The sequence below is a fragment of the Talaromyces marneffei genome, chromosome 1 (assembly GCF_009556855.1).
Source record: "Talaromyces marneffei chromosome 1, complete sequence".
Lineage (NCBI taxonomy): Eukaryota > Fungi > Ascomycota > Eurotiomycetes > Eurotiales > Trichocomaceae > Talaromyces > Talaromyces marneffei.
The window spans coordinates 2,686,874-2,699,400 of record NC_072348.1 but is presented as its reverse complement, the minus strand read 5'-3'; the positions used below and the strand labels follow the sequence as shown (position 1 = coordinate 2,699,400).

General features: G+C 46.5%; 6 protein-coding genes and 1 pseudogene across 7 annotated transcripts; 4 read left to right on the top strand and 3 right to left on the bottom strand.

Moving 5' to 3' along the window:
* Positions 1-193: 193 nt before the first annotated feature.
* Positions 194-1,346, top strand: EYB26_001005 (uncharacterized protein; the record flags this gene model as incomplete). Its single annotated transcript, XM_054260317.1, has 3 exons — positions 194-298; positions 358-1,067; positions 1,121-1,346. The coding sequence occupies 3 exons, from the start codon at positions 194-196 to the stop codon at positions 1,344-1,346; spliced, it is 1,041 nt and encodes a 346-aa protein (XP_054116292.1).
* A 733-nt stretch (positions 1,347-2,079) lies between these two features.
* Positions 2,080-2,669, bottom strand: EYB26_001004 (uncharacterized protein; the record flags this gene model as incomplete). Its single annotated transcript, XM_054260316.1, has 2 exons — positions 2,080-2,549; positions 2,609-2,669. The coding sequence occupies 2 exons, from the start codon at positions 2,667-2,669 to the stop codon at positions 2,080-2,082; spliced, it is 531 nt and encodes a 176-aa protein (XP_054116291.1).
* Positions 2,670-3,233: 564 nt separating this feature from the next.
* On the top strand, positions 3,234-3,655 carry EYB26_001003 (uncharacterized protein; the record flags this gene model as incomplete). Its single annotated transcript, XM_054260315.1, has 4 exons — positions 3,234-3,236; positions 3,305-3,414; positions 3,484-3,565; positions 3,632-3,655. 4 exons carry the CDS (start codon positions 3,234-3,236, stop codon positions 3,653-3,655), a joined length of 219 nt encoding a protein of 72 aa, XP_054116290.1.
* A 268-nt stretch (positions 3,656-3,923) lies between these two features.
* Positions 3,924-6,416, bottom strand: EYB26_001002 (uncharacterized protein; the record flags this gene model as incomplete). Its single annotated transcript, XM_054260314.1, has 1 exon — positions 3,924-6,416. The coding sequence occupies one exon, from the start codon at positions 6,414-6,416 to the stop codon at positions 3,924-3,926; it is 2,493 nt and encodes an 830-aa protein (XP_054116289.1).
* Positions 6,417-6,595: 179 nt separating this feature from the next.
* EYB26_001001 lies at positions 6,596-6,692 on the top strand (annotated as a pseudogene). The gene has a single exon. The product of its transcript is annotated as a tRNA-OTHER (tRNA).
* A 1,521-nt stretch (positions 6,693-8,213) lies between these two features.
* EYB26_001000 (uncharacterized protein) lies at positions 8,214-8,884 on the top strand (the record flags this gene model as incomplete). Its single annotated transcript, XM_054260313.1, has 3 exons — positions 8,214-8,299; positions 8,364-8,462; positions 8,527-8,884. The coding sequence occupies 3 exons, from the start codon at positions 8,214-8,216 to the stop codon at positions 8,882-8,884; spliced, it is 543 nt and encodes a 180-aa protein (XP_054116288.1).
* A 516-nt stretch (positions 8,885-9,400) lies between these two features.
* Positions 9,401-12,403, bottom strand: EYB26_000999 (uncharacterized protein; the record flags this gene model as incomplete). Its single annotated transcript, XM_054260312.1, has 10 exons — positions 9,401-9,500; positions 9,557-9,952; positions 10,004-10,141; positions 10,191-10,484; positions 10,535-11,756; positions 11,819-11,952; positions 12,012-12,117; positions 12,175-12,213; positions 12,287-12,309; positions 12,384-12,403. The coding sequence occupies 10 exons, from the start codon at positions 12,401-12,403 to the stop codon at positions 9,401-9,403; spliced, it is 2,472 nt and encodes an 823-aa protein (XP_054116287.1).
* Between the last annotated feature and the right edge of the window lie 124 nt (positions 12,404-12,527).

Here is a 12,527-nt window from a genome sequence, read left to right as displayed (position 1 = left end):
CGTGAAATTTTGTTCGCACACACAATTTGGCGCCTCACCAACCGCCATCACCAAAGAGTCAGTCTGTCCGACGGCGGAACAAAGGAGCCACTCCACCTCCACAACCGAAGAAAACTTCAACACCAAGACAACCCGATAACCACGTCTGTTTCTCTACCACCCGAGAGACAGGCTTTGTCTTGCACACATCAATATGGCTGAGACCGATTCCTTCCTTCACCTCGCGCGGCCTTTGGGCCCAGTGACGGTGGGGTCTGCACCAACCACTGCCCCTCTGAACGTGGTTATTCAACCTCAGGTACGTCCCTGTATGCGATATTGCTAGAAGTTCACTAGAGCTAATATTGACTCAATCAGGCTATTTTCTCCATTCTCGACCACTCGCTGCGCCGAAACGCCGATCAAGATCGAGTCATTGGAACACTCTTGGGAACACGAAGTGAAGATGGAACCGAAGTCGAAATTCGAAGCTGTTTCGCTGTCGGACACACAGAGACTACCGATCAAGTCGAAGTAGACATGGAATACCAGAAACAGATGCTAGCCCTCCACCTCAAAGCAAACCCCAAGGAAGTCCTCGTGGGCTGGTACGCCACATCATCCGAGTTGAACACCTTTTCCGCCTTGATTCAGAATTTTTACGGCCAGAGCGATGGAACATGGCCACACCCCGCAGTGCATCTTACTGTCTCCACAGAGCCTGGAAAAGATATTGAGACCCGTGCTTATATCTCTGCTCCTGTTGGTGTTACCGTTGAGCGGGCCGCTGACAGCGCTGCTTTCATCCCAGTTCCTCATGAGATTCGATATGGAGAGGCTGAGAAGAATGGTTTGGAGGCCATCGCTAATGCCCGGGATACGGAAGACCGACAGACCAATATCTTTACTGATATTGAGGCTTTGGAGCGCGCTGTTGAGGAGGTTATTGGTATGATTGACCGGGTTTCGAAATACGTCGAGGCTGTCATTGATGAGGAGGCCCCTGCATCGACTGCCCTTGGTCAATTCTTGTTGAACGCACTTGCATTGGCTCCTAAGGTTGAACCGGCAGATATTGAACGTGACTTGTACGTGAAGTATCGCATATATATCAAGATCACATGCTAACAGACTCTTATAGTAACAACCACATCCAAGATGTCTTGGTCGTTTCCTACTTGGCCAACACAATCCGCACACAAATGGAACTTTCCAACAGACTTGCTACCGCTCAACTCACTCTCGGAGGAGGCGAGGGCGCCACTACCGGCGAGGGTGCCCAACGCAACCAGCGAGGCGGCAAGGGTGGTCGAGGAGGCCGTGAACAGCGCAACCAAGAGAGGAATACTGAGGAAGCCCGCGCTTAAAAAGTCCAAAAAAAAGAAATCCTTACGAAGAAAAAGAAGCACATGCCATGCCATGCACATATCACGATCATGTCTGACTATTGCTTTTCTTTCATAAACCATTGTCTTATCTAGAGGGAAACCTTCTTGTAATTCTTTTTTTTCTTTCGTCTTTTTGTCATCCGGTTCTTTCCTGCTGTCTCCTCAGCTCTGGTCATCTCGACTGCTAGAGTTCCCCCGACCGTCAACATCGTCTCAGGAGTCTCAGTGAGAGTCCGAGGAGACGGATGAGGAATCAAGAAAAAGGGCACGGCGTCTTGGAGTATCCAGTCATGTCATAGTCAGTTGACATTCATACTTATAAAGATATTTAGTGAGCTAGAGGCCATCTAGCTTATTCTTCGATGAAATGAAATGAAACTTGATAGTGCATTAAATACGCCAGAGTAAAAAGGCACGCTTACGCTTTGTAACCCTACCTTATGGTGCATTGCATGCTATAAGTAGTGATATCCAAAGTGGTTATAAGTGCTGCATTGCGCCTATGATCTCTATAAGTGCCGGTTGCGCTAGAGTGGAATCTTCATCGTATCATCGTCAAATTAAATTGTAAAAGAGTAGCCGTATATCCATGAAGAAGTTGAAATAACCCAAATCATATCCAGCCTATAATGCAGCCCATAAACACCATAAATGCAAGAATGTTGTTAATACAGAGATCCGTCCCTATCTCGACCCGACTAAGAAAAACCCCTCAAGCCTCGACTTTCCGTTTCTTCGTAGCTGTTTCCTCCGTGGCATCGGACCCCCGTCTCCCAGCATTTCGCTTCCCTTTCCCCTTAGTAGATCCCTTCCCTTTGCCCGTACCCGTTGCAACAGTCCCATCAACACTACCATCCAACTCCTCAACCACCTTCCTCCCCGTCCCAACCTGATCATCATCATGATCAAAAATCTTCCGGGCATCTTTAAGCTCTCGATCCATTTGCAAAAGTTGCTGAACACGGCCCAATTTGTGTGGGTCACGGCGCAGCGCAAACCGGAAATCGTCGACTTTGATCTTTTGGCGGCGCGCATAGCTGGCATAGGAGGCGGCTTCGTGGCACATTTCTAGGATGAAGTCGGTGACGACTTCGTCTAGCACGCGGACTGTTTCGGGTAAGGGGCCTGGAGCGCAGTAGGGATGAGCATCGCGGTCTCCGTAACCGGATAGGAGAGTTCGCACTTTATTCAGAAAGTAAGTTAAGTGTCATTTGTTAGTGGTTTCGTTGGGATATACGTACAGTCGCTGGCAAAGTTCATCTGTCCTTTGTGCCTTGCAGCACGAGCGCGGGGTTCTGCCATCTTCGTTGTGTTGTATGCCTCCTCGAGGAATTCGTAATAATATTAATTAAAAGTAATCAATCTGAGGTCTCGTTTGAAGAGAAGTCAAGTGAAAGCGAAAGCTGTCCAGCTGTACCACAGCGGTTATTGAATGAAGGATAAGTGATGATTGCGCAAAGTAGTATATCAGGAGCTAAAGAGCCTGCCGTTTGCACTGATCAACCCATAAGCAAGCTGAAAAGATAGCCAAATTCCCGGAGTCCCTCAAATGGTCGATGACTTTGGCGCGAGATGGACACGGTCAACAGTCTCCATTGACTGTATTGAAGAAGGATGGTAAATGTTAAGCGCCTCCAGGGTGGAGCCCATGACATCTACATAGTAGAGCGGAAGTCTTGGCGCACGTCTAGGTATCCTTTTAGCTTGGAGATGTTGGCATCATTCAACTTGTCCAAAACCAGGTCGATTTTTTCAAACTGTTTTTCTTTTACAGAACCAAACCCATAAATCGTTTCTCGAGGCACGTGCAATCATATACTTGATCTTGAACGGAAAATACGCGACGCGGAAAGCCGCACAATAATCATGGTACGTCGTGTGCCATCCGGTCCCTCATTTTCAAGAGAACAAGACTGCTAACATCTGTTTCGACATAGTCCGCCCTCTTCAACTTCCAATCTCTCCTCCTCGTCTTCCTCCTCATTATCTGCACAAGCGCATATGCCCACTCGATGATGCCCGGTATCATGGATCGCAATCAGCATGGGTACGTACAGCGTCCTGGAAGCAGAAGATTTGGGTGGACTGTTGCTTACATATTGCTTCCTATCAATAGCATCATTGGTATATTCTGGAAATGCGCGAGAATAGGCGAACGATTGAGTCCATATGTTAGTATATGTTGCGTTATCATGGCAGTAAGTTGATATCTTGTCCACATCAATCAAGTAAGACCAAAAAGCTAATGGTATATACCTGTTTAGATCTCAATATTCATCGGCGACTGATTAAAAGAAATATATGTACTTGATTATACTCATGTTAATGTTTTATGAACACTATATAGATGGAAGAGCGTATCGTACACAAAAGACTTCATTGTCCGTCCACATTTAAATAACGCCTATACCAGAAAAAGATATATATAGTAAGTAGTACAGTAGTAGCCTTCGTATAATCTATTTGTACAATGCAACCCATAATCGGAAATCCCACGTAAATGCAACAATAAAAGGGTAGGAGAGCTGGGTATCCTCGGTAAAATGAACACAAACCTTAGTAAGACTCCTTTGTAGCAAGAGCTAAACGCCTGAGGCCCTGATCCAATAGTTCATCAGTCTCTCGCTCCTTGATTTTCATTTCTTCCTCCATAAGCTTCTCTGTCTCTTTATCAAGAGCCTCAATTGCAGCCTGAAGTCGCTCTGGGTCGTGAGCAAGACGGAATGCTTTGACCGTAAAACTGTCAGGCGCAACTCCGGCTTCGTCCATTTCCTTCAACGCAGCAACTGTGGCGGGAATATCTTGGTTTCTCACTGTTCCGTTGATGATCGTGGCCCATGTTACCTCGGTGAATTTGATGCCGCTTTGTTGCATGATTTCCCGAACTGAGGCAACACCCTCCACATCACGTTGGGAGACAAAGACGCTCATCAATGTGTTCCATGTATAGTCATTGGGCTTTGCAGGGTAGATGGTAGTTCCGTCAATCTCGAAGGGCTCTGCACGAACCATATCTTCCACTATCGAAACGCAATCATTTAAATCTGCACCATATGGACGGAATGAGATGATGAACTCGTTGTATATTTGTGGGAGTTGGGCTAGTGGTGCGATGACGGGATGTCTCTGAGCAATCAGTTCGCGGAATCGTTTATAGAGCCGCATTGTTGTCACATGTCGTGGGTTGCATCTTAGGTACGCTGCCATCATGATCATTAATATGACCTTGCCTGGTTGGGCTTCTTTTGGAATGTCGATCGTATTGAATCGTTCTGGAATAATCCCAAGGTCTTTGAGCGGTGTAGGATCATAATAGCGACAGTAGACATCCAACAAGTCCATAAGATGTCTGCCCGGGTTATCTGAACGAAAGGCATTCTTGGCACCAAATATGTAGTGAGAATGGAATACCTTGGAAGCAATGAATTGGTTGTCTTTGAGCTCTGGATGTAGGTTGATTTCATGTAGCAGAGCATCGACCCGATCTCGATCTTGTCGAGCCACAGCATCGGTGAGTAAGATCACATAGGTGTAGGAGCTGAACTTCATGCCCTGTTCCTTCATATAGTTCAGCATGTCAAGACCAAGATGGGGATCTCCGGTAGCGAAAGCGTTTGAGAGAACCACATTCATCATTTCAAGACACGGAGTCACTCCTAGCTTTAAAACCTGTGGCAGGATCTTGAAATTGCGCACACCCTTTTCCTCCACCACTTCATCCAATTCAAGAAGCTTGCAACAGTGACGAAGAACAGCTTCCGAATTCATCGAAAGCCCCTGTCGATCCTCCATCAAAGCAATTGCGCGGAGACACTCCAGTGCTTTGTTGACATCCCGAGCTTGTGTGCATACATTCATGAAAGCTAATAAAGTGGAAGCTGAGATCTGCGAGTCTCTCGACCGCATGATTTCCATAGCTCTATATGCATTTTGCTGCCCCGCATACATCGCGTACAATCTGACGCCACGCTGTGATAGCAGCACGACTGGCCATCTGTCTGGATCCATGCACTGAAGAAGAGCAGCTCGGCGAGCTTTGGGGTCGACCTCCTTGTGGAAGAGGTGAAGGTAAAGCATACAGTCGCTTACCATTGAGAATGGCGGGTATGGTGCAGAATCTGTACCTAACAAAAAGTCCGGCATCAGGGCAGGACAAGTGCTCAATATACGAAGAGCGACGAGAGGCCATTGTCTGCACTTTGCACGCTCTCCATATGCCTCCCACAATTCTTTAAACCCCTTCAGGCCTTTCTCTCGTAAAGCATCAAGCAGGTAGTGAGTGCCTTTATCGATTGATGGCGGCGGATGCCAGGAGTCCATTTTCCCTTCTTGTTTGCATGTATAGAGGGCTTGGAAGTAGTTGAGCCATAATTGTGGGATTCCTTCGGCGGAAAACATTGTCGACAGCCTAATCTTGATATCATGGTTGAAAGATTCTTTTGTAATAAACCTCCCTTGACGTTGAAGTGCTAATTGCACACGCCTAACTGAATCTTTAACCTTCAAAGGAACTCCAGCCTCTTCCCTAGAGTAATGTTTCATGGGGCTTTTTGATTGTTTGAATTCCTCGCTCGGATTCGCCCAGTTAAATTTCCGCTCTTTTAATCGCAATGCGGCCTTTTGACGTTTCGGATTTATCTTCTTGATACTTTGTGACACGTACTTTGACAAGTGAATGCCGCCAATCTCGACCTGGCGTGTGGGAATAGGATGGAATTGAGAGCCATCGTCTTTTATACTCTTCGGGGGGCCATCTTCGAGATTGGTTGTTGTTTCTAGGCTCGTCGACAGCGACGACTGTGTGTGAATGAGGTGTCGCAAAGCATGACTAGAAAGCCGCTGTGTCTCTTGATGGCGACTGTGAGATAGAATAAGACCGTTAACGATCGTGCAGTTTTTCCGTATCGAGTCCGAGGTGTCTTTATACAGCCCCGGTGCCCTCCCTATCGGTTCGCCTTTCGATATCCATTTTCGTGTGGTCCCTCTTGAGGGATTAGAAAGTTGTGCTACGATGTCGCAGCGTGCGAGGGATTTAGGAAAGTTCGGCATTCAGGAGTCGGGCATCGAGACGCATGTGAACCGTTGCGGAACCAGAGCGCTGGTTTATCCAAAAGACCGTGAAGTGTTAAAAGTTAAATTGGAAGCAAGTCAGCGCAGAATTCCAACACGGAGATTGATGAGTAATCATATCATAAGTACTAGAGTAAATTTGTCCAGCATATCAGTATGGCTGGTTGGCCTAGTGGTTAGGGCGTATCCTTTACAAGGGTCCTTTTTGCCGGACTTCTACGGATAAGGTCGTGAGTTCAATCCTCACACTAGTCAGAAATTCTTTCCGCAAGGAATTTTTTTTCCCTCTCCCTTTCCTCGCAATCTCCTTCCTTGTCCCTGTCTCTTTTTCGTTCATATATTTTTGGCTTCATACAAGAACAGCTCCTTCGCCCTCTGGAACATTGATTATCATTTGGGATTTGAAACAATGAATGTTCCCGTGATGGACTTGGATCCTTCTTCCACCGTTTTTCACATGCTACTACCATGGGTCGTCGCACATGGTTATGCACTGAGACTGAAAAGCCGAGATATCCACATCATCTGGATGGATAACAACCTTTGTTTCATGGAAGCCGGTCCAGTCAACCTTGGAACGAGCAGGTTGTATAAAAACCAATCTGGTGCTTGCAAATCAATGTTGCCCGTTCCTTCAAACTGCAACATAGAGTGCCCGATTTCCTTCACCAACGCAAATCACGCAGTCAAGGGAGTTTGCTGCAACTTCATCCTTCACATTTGCCTGCCATGCAAGATGGTAATGTTGTAGAAAGTGGCATGGACAGCGATTTAAGGAATAAGATAGGTTCGACGGTTTCTCATTTTTGTGGGGTACCCACTCCGGATATAAAGTGACGCCGCATGCAATAAACACGTCGATCATGGAATCCGGCTTGCCAGTCAGGTCAGTTTGCTCCAAGTACGAAGTATACCGACTTTCCCATTGCCCAAGAATACAGCAAACTGTGTCCAGTACTCGCCCATGAACATAGATAGGGCAGTTACCTGAAGGAAAAAACAGGGATAAAAGAAAGAATGAAAGAGCAATGAAATAGAGGCTGATGATTGATGAACATGACAGCCTGTAGAGTCGGGAGATGTCTCTTCTGTCTGCTCTGCGATCGGAGTTCTGTTCTTCTTGCAGTAGTAGGAACCTTGGATTACTTGCCGTACAGGCCCTTTCCAAAAGGCGTCATTACCACATATTCTGTAGTCCACGACGAAAACAAATAACACCCCCATTCCAACAATCGAGTATAAAGCTCGTACGCATGTATACAAGTTGCCAAATAAAGTTATTCCAAAGAATGTAAACACGTCGAATTGACAGGGGAAAAGTGGCTGGGTGAGAGTCGGGAGTATGATGGACATATCCAGTGCAATAGTTTTCAATATTTCCGAATTCGGAAACAAGGGGTAAACTTCTCTTTTGGGGTGGCTGTTTCTTGTACTACCATGGTTTACCATCGGTAACGTACAATACATGGCATGTATACTTACACAAAACAACCATATATTCTGCATATGGGAATCAATAAAACAGAAGGGGATGCCGTGTATCATCTTTGAAAATACGCAGATGCCGGTTTTGAGATACCGGTTCAGTAGTTTGTTTATCGTTAAATATAGAGATCTCCTTCGCATGTCTTACTCTCCTCTATTCTCCTCATACCCCATCATCTTCTTCATAACCAGTCTCTCGCTCAATTTCTCCCATCCACACTCATTTCACTCTACTTGCTGCTCATTAACCACATCTGTCGTTTCCATCCAGAACAACAAGAACTCATCAAAATGCGTTTCTCTACCGCAATCGCTACCTTGCTCACCGTCGGCCTCGCGGCTGCCCACTCTCGTCGCGCTTCCTGCGCTGCTCAGAAGTTAGTCCATCTTCGTTTCTGAAAAATGTAGAACATGCAAACTGACACATTCTGTCCGACATAGCATCCTCGACGCCTGTCTGGCCACAGAACGAGCCCAACTCACACTGTGTGAAGCAAGCGACTGGGACTGCCTCTGTGAGCAAAGCAGATCTGTCCTAACGTACGTCCATCACATCTCTCTTCCTCCCCCTTTCCTATAACATCACCTGACGCACAATGAATAGCTGCTACAACAACTGTCCCGGCGACAGCGGCCATTTCGGCGCCCAACAAACCATGGTATCCTACTGCAACGCCGCAAGCGCATATGGCACCAGCACTTCTACCACTGCCAGCAGCCATACGGCCACCTCTGCCGCCTCGTCTGCTTCTGAATCTGCTTCTGAGTCTGCTTCTTCTACTGCTTCCGAGTCAACTGCTACCGAAACTGGTACTGCAACCTCCGGCCGGACATCATCGACCTCTACTGCGTCCGGACGCTTGGCGACTTCTTCGAGTTCTGCTGCCGCTCCTGTTACCGGAACACTTGCTCACGGTGGATTCGTTGCCGCATTGGCTCTCGGATTGGGATTGGTTTTGTAAAAGATATCAATCATAGGGTCTTGATCTTCTTTGCTCGCTCGATGTTCGATATTAAAGAAAGTTCATTGATAAATGTATAATAATGACAATGGCAATTTTCCTTTCCCAATCAAAACCTTGAAAGAATAGTAAGTAAGGATAGCGATATGATACTATATATATGTATATATTATATATATATATATATAGGATAAACAGCAAACGGAGATATAGAGGGGAGACAACAATAACAAACGAGTACATCATTAACAACAATGATGATGGAACGGACGACATGGACGAAATCTTCTCGGGTAGTAGTAGTAGTAGTACGTAGTAGTAGAACTCAAAGCAAAAAGGGTGTCAAAAACAGTATGCTTGTCGTACAATCATTCTGGCAGCGCGAAGTATATAATCGTCAGTATGGGCCGGAAGTAAGCGAAAAGAAGCGTCCTGTTGTGCCTTCCTCTCTTTTTTTTCCGCTGACACGATGTCACACACACACTCTGGCCAATCTAAACCATTGTCTTATACATCTTACTCTTGTCCGAAACCTAGAGTTTCCTCAACAGCTATGGACAATTTCTGCTGAAGAGCTTCGTGCGATTTGTAAGGGGGTAGATCAAGACGGTTGAAGCTATCATCATTAGTATAGGCTCTCTCTCTCCCATGAAGCAAGGGAAAAAAACTTACCAGGTGTGTGACTTTGGCAAAGCGTTAGGATCACCAGACTTCTCAATGGTAAACCGTCTCGGTCCGTCAGATCCTTGCAAATCCTTAAATCCATTGACCGGAATACGAGAAGTACCGGTTGCGAATTGGAGTAATCGCGATTTCTGTTCCGCGTCCCAGCTTCGAATGATCTTCCAGAAGTTTTGGATGACCTCGTCGGATTCCTGGTATCCACGGTAATCGGTGTGTTTCTTCCAGTCGTCCACGTCAATGTCGGCAATACCGCCAATCAACAACTCAAGTTCACGCTCGTCAAAGACGTTGACAAGGTCCTGAGGGATGAGCTCGTTGAAGCCTGAAAGGAATGCGTTGAATTGTTGCTCTACACGTTTTTGAATCTTCCATTCCGTAACAAGTCTGTCGATTGTTAGAAATTGCAGATAGCAGAAAATTGTGGCCGCAACTTACTCGACATATTTATGCTTATTCTCATTAGTGACGGGAATGTTTCTTCCGTCGGGTATCAAATCAATTGTGTCTCGTTCGCCAAACTTTTCATCGTCAATCGAAAACGTAAGTTCAACAATGCCTTCTATATCGTTTTCACTATACCACCAATTAGCGTCATTCACTGGTCGAAGGCGATGTGACTTACAGTGTCCATGTCAGATTTCGATGGAAATCTTCGTCAACTCCCTCCATGTCTTGGAGTGTGACCTTCTTTCTAAGCATCATCTTATAGAATGCGCCAATAAAGAAAGAATCCAAGAATCGTCGATGGAAAATCGCCAAACCGACAACTCGGCCAATGAACTTGAAGTAGTTCAGATGTTCGGGGTTGATGCCGGAGTGAGGGTTGATTTGAAGGGTGTAATTATCGTGTGCCGAGTATTCAAAAAGACAATAGAAGGGGTTGAACATTTCATGAGAAAGAAGGAAAAAGTACTCGCTGGATCATTATTAGCATATGAAACACGCAAAAACTGATAATAAACATACCGAGAAAGTCCACCATAATCTAAACCATCTTCGCCGTCGAATTTGATCATAAGTCGTTTCTTCAAATCTGAGGCACTCTGCCGCATAATCTCGGCATATGAATCCTCGAATATATTACTACGGCGAACCTTGATATGACATTGACCGGACATAATTCTTAATGCTGGTTGGGATCGGAAGTAGATTAGCTTGCGACGGAAGTCACGCTTGTATTGCGGCACACCCTGGTCAAGAGATGAAGGTAGTCGTGGATCGTCCCATGTGGTGGTCTTTGTATTGTGGTCGACGAAGTACACACGTGCGGTGTTGGTCAATCTCATTTCCCATCCGCTGGGCAAAGGTCCCAATTGCGAAACTGGTTGCTGTTGGAAAGTGGTATTGCCTCCAGTGGCATTCTGTCCGTACATGCGAATATATTGTTGTCGGCGTGGGTCAACCCAAGTGGTGGTGCGTGTATTGTGATCGACAAAGTATGGCCTTCCTTCCGGTGTGGTTCTCTGCTCCCAGCCAGCTGGAAGCTCACCAGTGCCAGCGGTTGTAGCACCAGTAGCCATCATTGAGGCAGCATTGGCCGCGTTGGGCGCAGTGCTAGCGCCTGGAGGGGGAGTGGACGTCTGCTGAGCTTCTTGTAGGTTGGGTGAACTGGCTCCTGTACGATCTTCAGGAAGCATTCGACTTTGATGGGCACGACGCTCCATCTGCATATTGGCTTCTCGTTGTGACCGCTGTGCGCTTTCATTGTAATTTGCCGAGGGTCGAGTCCATGTTGTTGTTCGCGTGTTGTGATCGACATAGTACGTTCTTCCCAAGTTATCTTCACGACGCTCCCATCCTGCTGGAAGCCGACCCAGATTGTCTTCAAAAGAGCTCAAATTCGTTCTCGATCCTTGTGTTGCTTGACCATTAGGCTGAGGTTCAGTTGGAGCTGACAAGCCGCTCGTTGGTCGGGCATTGGACGAAGCTCGGGTTGGGGTGAATGAGTTTGTTGAACTTGCTGCGATAGACGCCGGGGTTGCTCCGTCGACAAACGATTGTCCTTGTGTAGTAGCTGGTGTCTGAACCTGCGGGACGAGTCCTGACAGGTTTGCCGACGACTGTTGTGGCCTATTTGCTCCGTTCTGGTTCGGGGCGGGTGCAGATAGATTGGTTGAGAGATTGATGATCAACTTTCCATGTACTACCAAGTTATCATTCGACTTTTTGAGATCCCGAGTGAGCATTTCTGCGAGTGATTGACCAGTTAGTCTCAGTGCATCGATAGGAGGTTCATTTTCAATCAATTACCATCACCGCCCATTTGAAGATCAATCACATCGCCGACGCGCACATTGATGACTCCCAAAAAGCCCTGGTCCTTCTTCTTGAACTTTTTCTGATCAAAGATTTGAATCGCAAGGATGCTGTCCTCATTGACTCTTCTGTACGTCCAGTTTAGTTAGAAGCAGTAAATTTTTCGAAGAAAAATGATAGGGCGTACAAATCAAAGGTTTCGTTCCAGTAGGGATTCAAGGTCTTCTTGATAACTGTAGTCGTCTGCGTCTGCTCGCCGCCAATGGTGGCAACAGCGAAAGGATCAGGGAATCCTAGACATCACCTCCTGTAAGCTTACTCGTATATATGATGATCGGAGCAAAACATACGGAAAACATCGCGCTTGTATAGACCGTCAGCGGCAATGACTGTCAAGATAAATGCGTTAGCTTTTGGTCTCGTGTTCTCGTAAACAGGTTGTTCGGATATCCGGATGCTCACTTGTAAGCCTTAGATTTGGCTGACTGCAAAAGCACGATGGTCGTCAGCACGTGAACAACAGACATATATACCAACATCAATATCGGCCTGCACTTACGCTGGAAGATTGGATCCCATCCTTCGTATAATGACGCCCTACGGGCAGAGCGGGATGCGACCTAGGAGCCGGGCCAGTCAAGAGGAACGCCTAACAACATCCACACCCAGGAGGGTAATTGACGGTATATTCCAGAAAACCAAC